Source organism: Alexandromys fortis, unplaced genomic scaffold, assembly GCF_014885135.2.
Source record: "Alexandromys fortis isolate MF-2015 unplaced genomic scaffold, M_Fortis_MF-2015_v1.1 scaffold_60, whole genome shotgun sequence".
Taxonomy (NCBI): Eukaryota; Metazoa; Chordata; class Mammalia; order Rodentia; family Cricetidae; genus Alexandromys; species Alexandromys fortis.
This window is the reverse complement of record NW_026067946.1, coordinates 9,780,890-9,794,383: the sequence shown is the minus strand read 5'-3', so window position 1 is coordinate 9,794,383 and position 13,494 is coordinate 9,780,890. Positions and strand designations below refer to the sequence as shown.

At 36.5% G+C, this 13,494-nt stretch overlaps 1 protein-coding gene across 2 annotated transcripts in view; it reads left to right on the top strand.

The window, feature by feature from the left end:
- Ythdc2 (YTH N6-methyladenosine RNA binding protein C2) overlaps nt 1-7,604 on the top strand; it is a 57,558-nt gene extending 49,954 nt beyond the window's left edge. For both annotated transcript variants that reach the window (XM_050149259.1, XM_050149260.1), the window contains 4 exons: nt 2,356-2,559; nt 4,278-4,460; nt 5,625-5,719; nt 5,830-7,604. In XM_050149259.1, coding sequence (XP_050005216.1) covers nt 2,356-2,559; nt 4,278-4,460; nt 5,625-5,702 — 465 coding nt within the window. In that variant the 3' untranslated portion in view covers nt 5,703-5,719; nt 5,830-7,604. The remainder of the gene's footprint in view (nt 1-2,355; nt 2,560-4,277; nt 4,461-5,624; nt 5,720-5,829) is intronic.
- The last annotated feature ends 5,890 nt before the right edge of the window (nt 7,605-13,494 follow it).

The following is a 13,494-nucleotide window of genomic DNA, read 5'->3' as shown; positions in this document are numbered from 1 at the left end:
TTTTTTTTTTTTTTTTTTGGTTGGGGAAGTTTTCTGAGTTTGTTGAATATATTTTCTGTGCTTTTGAGTTGAACTTCCTCTCCTTCTTTTATCCCTATTATTGTTAGCTTTGGTCTTTTCATGGTGTCCCATATTTCCTGACTATTTTGTGTTAAGCTTTTGTTAGATTTAATGTTTTCTTTGACCCAATGAATCTGTTTCATCTTTTGTATCTTTAGCACCTGGGTTTCTCTCTTCCATCTCTTGTATTCTGCTGTTTATGCTTACATTTGTGGTTTCTGATCTCTTTCTCATGATTTCTGTTTCTATAATTCCCTTGGCTTTTTTTTTATTGTTTCCATTTGAGTTTTCAAATCTTAAATAGTTTCTTTCATATGGTTGATTGCTTTTTTTTTAAATTTTCTTTAAGGTATTTGTTGATGTCTTTCAATTTTTTGTTTGTCTTTTCCTCTATTTCTTTGAGGGAATTTTTAATTTTCTCTTTAAGGGCCTCACACATTCTCCTAAAGTTATTTTTCAGGTCATTTTCTTTTGCTTCATCTATATTTGATTATTCAAGTCTTGCTCTTGTAGGGCCACTAGTTTTTACTGGTGTTGTATTGCTCTTTGTGGTGTTATGTGTGTTCTTACCTTGTCTACCTATCTTTTCCTCTGATTGGTGTAGTTGGGGCTGTCTCTTTCTCAGGTGATCAGTCTTCCAGGTGCCAGTGGATCTAAGGCTCAGATGGTTGCTCCTTGTGGTGCAATCAGGACCACTGTTCCAGTCACCCCGTTGGTCACTCTGTGTTCTTGGAGGTCACTCAGCGCTTCTGAGGTTTGTTCTGCTTCTGTGGTGTTTGCTGTCTCAGGCTTGCTCTGGCCTAGGTTGCTGACTCAGTCATGTTTTTGTGTGGAATTCTTGCTAAATATCTATGTGTGTATTTACATCTGTCTATGTGTATATAAGACATTCAGTATTTCCTAGTTCTGTGATACTCTTTTTTTTCTAATCGTTTTTCCCTCTTGACTTCATTTTAGGTAGTTTTATTACTATCACTTCATTCGGTGATATTTTTATTTTGAGTGTAAACTATTTTTGTTTGTAATGTTATTATTTGGAGTTACTATTTTCCCCATGTGTCTTTAATATCTCCTGCCATTATAAAATACCTCTCTAGTATTCATTTTTTTTTTTAGTTTTCTTAAACGTTGTTCACACAATTTATAATGGGTGCTTTACCATTCTTGTCTACTGTTTCTGAAATCTGACATGTGAGTCTACATGTATTGATTTTTTTTCCCCTGGCTATGGATCCTATCCTTTATTTTCTTTGCATTTCTTATCAATTTGTTTGGCTTCTAGATTTTTTTTTTGTGTGTTCCTTTGAATAGTGTTAGGCTTTGTTCTATTTTATCTAGGTTAGTTACAATTAGTTTAATACTGTTTAGCTTATAAAAATTATTTGTGTGTGTAGTCATGTATATGCATGTACATGTGTGCACTCACATACCAAGACAACTGTCAGGAGTCAGTTCTCGTCTTCCACCAGGGTTCTAGGGATCAAACTCAGGCCATCATGTTTTCTTGGCAAGCACTTTACCTTGCTGAGATATCTTGCCAGTTTAATCCTTTTGAGGTTTAATTGAAAGAAGTGTTACAGTAGGGTCCTGAGCGGTCTTTGTTCTGGTATTAGTTTTTTTTTTTTTTTCCAGTACTTAGGTGTGACCCTTCTAAGGGCAGGTGCACTGTATATTATAAGGTGTCTGCTCTGGCTGAGGATATCAAGTATTTCCACCCATGTGGAAAACATGGGAATTATTTGGTGTTCTGCTTTCCATCCATTCTTTGCCTACTCTTGGCACATTTCTTTGCACTCTTGGTCAGATCACTGCCTAGCTGTTCACTTTTGGGAACCCTTCTGCAATCTGGAGCTCTTTGTGCAACTCCGTTTTACATTGCTGTGCCTACTCTAGTCTCTTTGTAGTCTAAGCTTCAGTGAGAGTACTGGACTCCCCCCCCCACCCCCGTCGTCTTGAAATCGCCAGACAGTAAACTGGAGAGATTTTAGTTTTGTTATTAGAATTGGTAAGTTTTAAAAACATGTTCTGAAAATTTATCCCAAGTGTAAAATAAAACTAATTAAAAAGTTCCTCACTTGATGCAAGGCATTTTGCATACTTGGAAGTAAGTGTTTCATTCTGGCTTTTTAAAAACCTCAGTTTGATTAAGCCTTGTAAAGGTTTTAAAGCATGGCAACTATTTACATTTGTTGAATATTTGTTAAAGTTTATGTGTTTATGAAGATGTTATTTATGAGAGCCTACTGGCTTTGAAAGGTCAAATTACCTTTCAAGAACGTATGCATTCTTTTATAGGGCTCAAAATCTCCTTCACCAAGACCAAACATGCCTGTTCGTTACTTTATAATGAAAAGTAGCAATCTGAGAAACCTGGAAATTTCTCAACAGAAGGGTATCTGGTCTACAACTCCGAGTAATGAGCGGAAGCTAAATCGAGCCTTTTGGGAGAGCAGCATGGTTTACTTGGTATTTTCTGTTCAAGGATCTGGACATTTTCAGGTGAGCTGTCCTGAATCAATAAAATGGCATTTATTTTGCCTGTAGGTTATGCTCTCAAATTCAGAGAAAACCAAAACCAAATCCTAGCTTTTTATTGTATTAGGGCATAATGGAATTGTCTGTGGTGTGACTGGGAGTGAGGTCGCTTTCACATTTCTGCAAGGGGGCGTCAGAACTGTGCTTTCCTTTGACCTAGAGTGTTTCCAGATGAGTCATCCTTCCTGCTGACAGCAGCTTTGCATCTGTCAGTGGATGAAATGCCGCAAAGCTTTGCCTTTGTAAAATGTTTATGTGGACTGGAAATTTATGAACAATGAAAAGACCTGCTTCTTTTTAAAAGAGATTTCAAAATTATATTGTATGGGTGTTTTGCCTCAATCTGTCTGTGCATCACATGCATGCAGTACCTGTAGCTGCCAGAAGAGAGTCAGCTCCCCTGGAGCCAGAGTTATAGATGGTCCTGAGCCACCATATGGGTGGTGGGAATTGAACCCAGGTCCTCTGGAAGAACCAGCTAATGCTCTTCAACACTGAGCCATCTCTGTCTCAGTGATGGTTTCTTAACTACCTTTGACTTAACTTGCAAACCTTTGAATTATTTCATAGTTATAGTATTCATAAATAAAAACTACAAGTTTGATGATTATTTTTATATAATAAATGCTGGCTTACAACTGTTGATACATTAGAAACTATTAATATTTGAAATTACATTTGGCTAGAATTTGTTTATCTTCCAAAATTTGATAAAGGTTTTTTTGGTTCTTGATAAATTTGTATTATTTTAATATTGTATCTTTTCTTTAAAATTCTTTAAAATTATAATTATCCCTATCAGAAAGATACAGATATCTTGGTCACCAGGGAGTGGCACTATTTGAAAGGATTAGGAAGAATGGCCTTGTTGGAGGAAGTGTATCACTGTGGGGTAGACTTTGAGGTTTCAATAGGTGAAGCCAAGTCCAGTGTCTTTCAGTCCTGGTGACTGAAGAACCCAATGTAGAACTCTCAGTTACTTTCTGACCCCATATCTGTCTATCTGCTGCCATACTCCCCAGAATGATGATAATGAACTATTGCTCTGAAACTGTAATGTAAGCAAGGCCCATACAAGTTGCCATGGTCATGAATCGCAGTATCCTCCAGTACCAAGTAAATCTCAAGCATCATTGGCTCCAAATGTCAGTGCAAAGCAAAGATGAGCACTTTGTGTGTGTGGAGAGGAGAGACACCTGAAAAGGAGAGATGGAGAATTTATGTTAAGGGTGAACTATAAAACTAAAAATCTACTTTGCTGTGGGATAATGGTTTGTACCCTGTCAATTGTATTTTAATAAAATGCTGATTGGCCACTAGCCAGCCAGGAAGTAGAGGCAGGGTGATGAGAACAAGAGAATTCTGGGAAGAGGAAAATTCTTTCTGCAGTCGTGATCCTGATGCAGAGGAAGCAAAATGTGATTGCCTTGCCAAAAAAGTTACCAAGCCACGTGGCTAACTCAGATAAGAATTAAGGGCTAATGTAAGTTATAAGAATTAGTAAATAACAAAGCCACAGAGAAACCCTGTCTTGAAAAACCAAAAAAAAAAAAAAAAAAAGAATTAGTAAATAAGAAGCCCAAGTTAATGGGCCAATAAGTTTATAACTAAAAACAAACAAAAAAAAGATACAGATGTCTTAATATCATCTTTTCTTCCTCTTCCTTTCATTTTTTATACAGGGATTTTCTAGGATGTCTTCTGAGATAGGAAGAGAGAAGAGCCAGGACTGGGGTTCAGCTGGACTAGGTGGAGTATTTAAAGTAGAGTGGATACGCAAAGAAAGTCTGCCCTTTCAGTTTGCACACCATTTGCTCAATCCTTGGAATGACAACAAGAAAGTGCAGATAAGCAGAGATGGGCAGGTATATGCTGGCATCTTAAGTTTTTTCTTTTGATTTTTTTTTTGGTTGTTACTGCTCAGAGGAGAATATGTATTAATATCAATTGCATATGCCATATACACACGAACAAAACTAGTTTTGATTTATAAAGAGCATGAAAGTTTGCTTGCAAATGTCTTAGGGATTTTTAAAACATTTTCTTAAGTTCTGTTTCTTGCTGTATGAAATCTTTCCTAAGTCACTTCATGGAGTTTTCTGTTGTCTTATTAGTGGAACATTGACCGAAACAGATTACCATCGTGAGGTGATTTGACTGCAGTCTCAAGCTGACAGCACCGCAGTGTCCCTGTTGTTTAAGCACATTGTATAAATAGTAGCCTTTTAATTCTAATGTCTTGCTTTATTTGTTACCTTTGCTTTTTTGATGCTGCATCTGTGCATTTAAACTAGTAATATGATGAGAATTAATGAATAGTGCCAAAATATTGTACTAATAGCATCATGTAATCTCTTCTTATTAACAGTACAGTAAGCTATTGGTCCCAGGTTACATGGGAGAAAGTAGGTTCAGGGGTTTGTTTTACCGAAAGTTATATCCAGTAATTTATCTGAAGTTTTGTGGCTTACTACCTCAAACCACCCTGGGAAATAGTTGATTTCTTTCTAGGTAATCTTCAGAGTATCATCCATGCCACTGGAGGATGAAAAGGTGGCATTCTTTTTATTCATATAATATTTTAGTTTATTAATTTTGATTTACATTAAATAATATCTAAGGTAGGAATATGTAGTCACCTAAGATGCTTTCTTGGGGAGGAAGCCTCAAAACATCTAGGTTCAAACCTTCAGAAGTTCAAATTGAGTGCTTCTGCTGAATCTCCAAGTAAAGTAAAATTTGTTGTTTCTATCTAGACAAAATTCTAAATTGATTACTTGGAAATCTGTTACTATTTCATCACAAAAGTTGCAAGATTTTTCACACGAAGTAGAATTTTAAATCTGAATATCAACTCTAAAAGCAGAGAATTAGAAATAGTATGTACTGTTTTGTTTGATAGTAACATCTAATTTTTTAAATGTGAAATTTAAAGTGATTTTTTTTGCATTTTTATCCACTTTTTTTTACTGATTTAAAAAACATCCCATTTTTTTTAAAATGTTTATTTTAACTTATGACTTATCTAGGAGCTAGAACCTCAGGTTGGTGAACAGTTGCTCCAGTTATGGGAACGTCTTCCATTGGGAGAGAAAAATGACAGCTGATTGACATTGACATTCAGGTTAGATGATATTTGGCTTGGGGACTACTTGCAGTATTTGTTATCATTAGGGATGCCTTTCAGATTATTTACCTTTTTTTTTCTTTTTTGTTTCTTTTTTACTTTTTCAGAACTCCTGGCTGTGGAAGAGCATTATGCCTCTTGTAACTACTGAGTGCACTGACTTGTTGAAAACCTTGATGAGGTGTTGTGTGTCATGAATGGGTTTTGTAACTTAGCGTGTTACTTCAGAATCATCATTTTCATATAGTGGAAAAGATCATTTAAATTTTTGTAGTGATTTTAGGCAATGACTATATAATGTTAATTATATGTTTCTGATGAACAAAATAGTAATTTTGATATTTGATATAACAGCACTTATTTTAATTTAATGTAAATGTAAAGATTTCTTTAAAATATTCAGTTGATTATGACAACGTTTTATTTTTTATTTATTTTTTATTTTTTGTTTTTGTTTTGGTTTTTCTGAACAGGATTTCTTTGTGTAGCATTGGCTGTCCTGGAACTAACTCTGTATGTATACCAGGGTGGCCTCAAACTCCCAGAGATCTGCTTGCCGCTGCCACCTGAGTGCTGGGATTAAAGGCACATGCCACCACTGCCCAGCGATGCCAAACTCTTATTGCTAACTATTTAATTCAGGAAAGGCATAAATATATCAGTACATCTAAGCACCATTCTAGAAGAGTGAATTTTTAGGTATATCATTAAACAACCAGAAAAACTAAACATTTAAATTATCTCTTTTAGAACTAGCGTATTTATAAGGGCTATTCATTCTGTTATTTTTAGTCTGGGATATAGTAAAGAAGTAAACAAATGGGGTACTATTTTTCTCTGATTAAAGAATGAGATAAAATCTAAAGAAAGGTAGTTTCTCCCTGCCTTTGATCAGACCAGGCTTAATTTTTTTTCTGACCCTGCCCCCTTTCACTGATGTACAATATACCTATTCTTTTTTTCTTCTTCCCATGAAACAACCTTCACACACTATTATTACTATTATGGCATCATTGTTTTGCTGTAGAAACCCAATTTAGAAAAACTAAAATTTATTGAAATTTATAGAAGTTTTTAAAAAATGCTCAGCAGTTATTGGTAGATTGGTTGCTGTATATCTTTGAAACTAAAGCTCACAAGGACCACAGTTCTTTGTCTTCTTTCATTTATTTTTCATTCTTTTTTCTCACCTGGTTTATATAAATCAACATTTATTTTTCTAAGTCTGTGTGGACACCCAAGTCTCATATTTCTTTACCATCTCAGAATAACTGTTTGATGCCTTTCCCACCACATATTAAAGACTTCCTTAGAGACTTTTTAGAGAGAGTAAAAGGACAGGACTAAAACAACAGACATGTCTTTATTACTGAGCTCTAAATAGAGCAAGCTTGACAGTAATTTTCATGGCATTTGAGTCATTATTATAAAATGTATTTAATTTAAAGATAAAAAGAAAACAAATGTCAGGTTCTATATTTGAGAACAAAGATTTGGAAAATCATGGATTGGCATGAAATCTTGAGAACTCTTCTACTTTCTCTGAGAAAACATATTGGTGCATTGCTTTACTATATATGCTGTGACTTTTGCCTGTACTAAAAATTGTGCTATATAAATAAATATGTAATATATGAATGTATACATGTGTACACACACACACACACTTATCTACCCACTCACTCACACACTTTGAGGCATACCTGTAAACTGAGCCAAAGTGAATTATGCTTCATTGTATGTGTATTACATTTCTATTCCTATTCAAAAAACTTAACAGTTTTCCATCTAACATATACTTCTTTTCAAGTACATATGTAGAAATTTTCAGGATACTGAATTTGGAGGGACTTTCAAAAAATAAAATTTGTTTAAACTTTCATCTGTTTTCTAATATCTAGCCTTATAAATAAATGATGAGTTTGTTGGTAGAGTGAATATAATTTGAATGTAATTAAAATGCTGTCTTTTGAAGAAATGAATTTTAAATATACATATTAAATGAAATTCTATGAAGTTGTTTAGATACTGTGTACCATAGCTTTCCTCCTTCCCATGTGACATTTTATTTTTTATTGTTTTTATTAAGCTATCTATTTTTCTCCGGTACCCTTCCTTTCTCTCCCCTCCCCTTCAATCCTCTCCCATGCTCCCAATTTACTCAGGAGAGCTTGTCTTTTTCTTCTTCCCATGTAGATTAGATCCATTTATGTCTCTCTTAGGGTCCTCATTGCTGTCTAGGTTCTCAGGTATTGTGAATTGTAATCTAGTTTTCTTTGCTTTATGTTTAAAAGCCACTTATGATATTTGTTTTTTTGCATCTGGGTTAGCTCACTTAATATGATGTGTTCTAGATATATCCAGCCCGCAAATTTCAAAATATCATTATTTTTTCTGCTGTGTAGTACTTCACTGTGCAAATGTACCACATTGTCCTTATGCATTCTTTAGTCGAAGGGTACTTAGGTTGTTTACAGGTTCTGGCTATAACAAACAATGCTGCTATGAACATAGTTGAATACATGTCCTTGTGGTATGATAGAGCAACTTTTGAGTATATACCCAAAAGTGGTATTACTGGGTCTTGAGGAAGGTTGTTTCCTAATTTTCTGAGAAATCACCATACTGATATCAAAATGGGCTATACCAGTTTCTACTTCCACCAGCAATGGAAGAGTGTTCCCTTTACCCCACATCATCTTTAGCATAAGTTGTCATCAGGATTTTTGATATTGGCCATTCTTACAGGTATAAGATGGAATCTCAGAGTTGTTTTGATTTGCATTTCTCTGATGACTAAGGATGTTGAGCATTTCCTTAAGTGTCTTTCAGCCATTTTAGATTCCTCTGTTGAGAGTTCTATTTAGGTCTGTACTCCATTTTTTAAATTGGATTATTTGTTCTTTTGATGACCAATTTTGAGTTCTTTGTATATTGTGAAGATCAGCCCTCTGTCTGATGTGTGGTTGGTGAAGATTTTTTCCCATTCTGTAGGCTATTGTTTTGTCTTGTTGACTGTGTCCTTTGTTTTACAGAAGCTTTTCAGTTTTGGGAGGTCCCATTTATTATTTGTTTCTCTCAGTGTCTGTGCTGCTGGTGTTATATTTAGGAAGTGGTCTCCTGTGCCAGTGTGTTCAAATGCACTTCCTATTTTCTCTTCTATGAGGTTCAGTGTGGTTTTTTATTTTTAGGTCCTTGATCTATTTGGACATGAGTTTTGTGCATGGTGATAGATATGGATCTATTTTTTTTTTTTTTTATTTTAGACTGCTGGGTTCTCTAGCAAATAGAGCTGAGGAAGAGCTGGTACTGGTCTCTCCCTGGGGCTGATTGGGATGGTAAGTGTTGACAACTCAGACCTCCCTCGTGGCCACTCGAGAGAAACACACTGAGTCGGGAGTCTGTCGAAGCAGGATCTTCTTTAATTGTATTAGGCAGGAACTTATATAGGGTTGTGATAGGAGTCTTGGGATGGGGTGAGGTGGAGTAAGGAAGAAATGCCAGTAATATCCTGCCATGTTAGCAGTGGTTGGGCAGAGGTGGGTTTAGGCCGGAGTGAACTGAGTCACTCATATGCAGAAGTTATGACCAGAGACAAGTCACCCAGCTTGAGTTAGGCTCTGGAAGTTACACTGGCCTCACGCCCTGGCCTCATGAGGCTCAATATACATGTTGATATCCAATTATTCCAGCATCATTTATTGAAGATGCTTTCTTTTTTTATTGTATAATTTTTGCGTCTTTGTCAAAAATTAGGTATTCATAGATGTGTGGATTGATATCTTCTCCAATTTATTTCTTCAGAGATTTAAAGTTCTTGTCATACAGGTCTTCCTACTTGTTTGGTTAGATTTACTCCAAGATATTTTATGCTATTTGTGGCTATTGTAAAGGATGCTGTTTTTCTGATTTCTTTCTCAGCCCATTTATCATCTGTGTAAAGGAGGGCTACTGATTTTTTTGAGTTAATCTTGTAACCTTTTATGTTACTGAAGGTGTTTATGAGTTGTAGAAGTTTCTTGGTAGAATTTTTGGGATCACTCCATTTTTTTTGAGGGAATTTTTCATTTCCTCTTTAAGGGCCTCAAACATTCTTTTAAAGTTATTTTTAGCTGGGCGGTAGCTTTAATCTTAGCACTCGGGAGGCAGAAGCATGTGGATCTCTATGTGTTCAATGCCAACCTGGTCTACAAGAGCTAGTTCCAGGACAGGCTCCAAAGCTACAGAGAAACCTAGTCTCAAAAAAACCAAAATAAAAAAAAATAAATAAAGTTATTTTTTTAGGTCATTTTCTTCTGCTCATCTATATTTAGTTGTTCATGTCTTTCTCTTGTAGGGCCACTAGTTTTTATTGGTGTCAGGTTGCTCTTTATGAGTGTGTTCTTACTTTGTCTATTTTTATTTTCCACTGACTAGTGTAGTTGTGGCTGTGTTGCCGGTGATCAGTCTTCCAGGTACCAGTGGATCCAAGGCTCAGACGGTTGCTTCTCTTGATGCAGTCAGAGCCATGGTTCCAGTCACCCCAGAGGTCACTCGTTGTTTTCAGAGATCACACAGTACTTATGGGGGTTGCTCTGCAATTCCGGGTGTCATTCTGGCCTGGTCCCATCTCCATGCTTGCTTGGTGCTGCTTTTGTTGAGGTTGCTTTCTTGGGCCTGATCTGGCATTGGTTGCTGGCTCAGGCCTGTTCTGGGGGAGGTTGCTGGTTCTGGCCTTCTCCCTCAGAAGTCGTTCTCACCCGGTCAGCAGAGGTCTCTTGCTGGGTCTGCTCCCTCAGTGGTAGCTCCCTTGTACCTGCTCCTGTCGAGGTTGCTGCCTTGGGCCACTGGCTCAGGCCTGTTCCCACAGAGGTCTCTGGCTTGGGCCTGCTCCCTCAGTGGAGCTCCTTTGTCCCATGTAACGTTTTAAATCTCTTATAAGATAGTCATTACATTTGTTTTGTTTGAAGCTTGCTTTAGACACTTCTGGTACTAAGACTAAAGTAGCCATAATTGATAATGCTTTCTGATATATCAATGAATTTCAGTTACCTTGAAGAATATTTATGTATACCAATAACCTGATCTTCCAGTTTCAAAAATCTAAGAAGTTTTGAGTATAAAGCCTCAAAAATGCTGGGTGGTGGTGGCACACTCCTTTAATTACAGCACTCAGGAGGCAGATGCAGGCAGATTTCTGTGAGTTCGAGGCTAGCCTGGTCTACAAGAGCTAGTTCCAGCACAGGGCCCAAAGCTACAGAGAACCTTGTCTCGAAAAACCAAAAAAAAAAAAAAAAAAAAAAACTTTAGCATAAAATCGGTTAGCTACAAATTAGCTATTCAAAAGTGTCAGCTTCTTACGGTTACAAAGTTAAAAGTAATAAACATGGGTACGATGCTTTAAGGACAATATTCAAATCCAAACAATTATTTCATGTTGCAAGATATATATTCTATACAGTTCCTTTTTCTACATGAGGGTTCCATGTCTCAATCTCTCTGTAAAAGGCAGACCTTGTTAAAGCGCTCTTTTCCCATCACTTACCACAGTTTTTCTACCAGTACAAGCTCCTATGTATAGGAAAAATGGGTCTATATATCCCATACTTTACATTGTATTATTCCCATCAGAATATACTGATATTGTCATTGATTCTGTATACTTGATGTCCAGGGAACTTACCCTCAACAGTTGGCACTATGTGTATTCCTGAGGGCTTTCCCCCTATTTTGTGTATACATGCCATACTCTCCTTTCCAGGACTGTGAGAGATGGTTAGTGTTCCAAATGTGGTTTTCTTATACATATCTGTTTCTATTGAGTCAGTAAAACTCTCAGGATTAGGAGTTGTAGTTAGTGATTCCAGATAAGAGAATTGAGGAACATTAGCCCCCTGTTGAATCTTAGGGTAAAATATTCTAAAAGAACAGGTTTTCCATGGAAAATTACAGCAGTTGCATGAGTGACTGACAAAACTAACAACTGCCCAAAGAATCCCCAATATAATGGGAGAGAAAAGAGCCTGCAAGCTGCACTATGCAAGTTCCTACCCTGTCTGGTGGACTTCTGGTCCTTGCCATGTGAGAGTCCATTTCCATAGAGGCCTTGCCCCTTGGAAACCCACTGGATAGGTATTCATATGCTGACCCAAGTCTAGATTGCATGGCTCCCAACAGTTTAGGCTTTTGCCAAGATGTGTCACAACTTTCAGGTCCCTTCCATATCACATCCAGCCTCTCCACCTAGCCAGATTTCCCACATCTTTTTCCAGGGTCTAAGCCTGTGAGTTTCTCTGACCTTCCCCAACCCAGCAAATCTAGCTCTGATCTCACATCCAGTTCTTCTGCCTTGGCCTAGTCTCGTCACTCCTGCCTGTGGTACACCTAACCTCTCCACCCAATCCAATCCCACCCCCCTCACTCCAGCCTTAGACAAGGAGGCACACTCCGTACATTAGCTCAGGCCTCTCGGTCTATCTGACATTATTTCACTCAAGTCATTTCCAACCCCTAGGTCCCACACAGCCACATATTCTCTTCTGTCCTAACTTTCCTGATTAATATCAACCTTAGAACTAACAAACGTTCACATGTCCAAATCTCATTGCAAAAATACAAATAATATGAAAGACTGAGCCAGTATTTTCTCTAAAACTTAACAGTCTTGTCAAAATATTTGCCAATGAAAGCTAACCATCTGAACCCTAGGACACATAAGAATTCAAGGAAATTAAAGGAGACACTAAGAAACAGTTCAAAGAATTAAAATAAGACACAAACAACTCAATAAAATGAAGGAGAAAGAACTTAAGGAAAATAATAAATGCCTGAGAACAGAATTCTGTAGGGTGATAAAAATTTAAAGAGAACTCAGGGTGAAATGAAGATAGAATTGAAAAAAATCCAATAACTAGGAAGCCCAAAAGGCTTACAAGCAGAATGAACCAAGCAGAAGCATTCTTTCAGGGCTTGAAAATAGAGACTCTAAACCAAATAATATGAAAAATTAAAAAATCCACAGGAAAGGATCGTTCAAGAAACGTGGGATATCATAAAAAAAATAACCATTGAATTACAGGAATAGATGATGGAGAAAAAATCCCAGGTCAGTGGCATAGACCAGAACTTAAAGAATATCATAGAAGTAAACTTCAGATTCAGAAAGCATACACACCCGTACAGATACAAGAAGCATACACAGCACCAAATAGACAACAAAATCTCCATAGCACATCTAAGTATTATATTTATCAAAGAAAGCCTACAGAACGCTGCAAGAGATAAAACACAACTCATATATAAAGGAAAAACTCAGAATAAGAGCTGCCAGAAGAGCCTGGAACAGTACATCCAAAATCCTAAAATACTGTGATAGCCAGATTAGAATAATATATCCAGAAAAACTATATAATTGTAGGGGAAAGAACAACTTTCCATAATATAGACAGTCTTAAAATGTTTATATCTAACAAACCAAACAAAGAAAATACAGGAAGCAATTTTTAGGTTGAAGAGAGGAATAAAGGAGAGCAAAGAGACTGAGAAAGAAATATGAAGCTATAAGTATTAAAACACAAAACACCACTGAGAACACAAACACTGCTACCAAATATCAACTCCATAACAATTGAAATTACACACTATATTTCAGCAATAACTTTAAATATCAATGGCTTTAGTTCTCCAGTCAGAAGACACAGATTGACTTAATGGATCAAGAAACAAAACTTTATTTGCTGTCTACAAGAAGCATTTTTAAAGATAGACATCATCTTAGAGTAGAAGGACAGAAA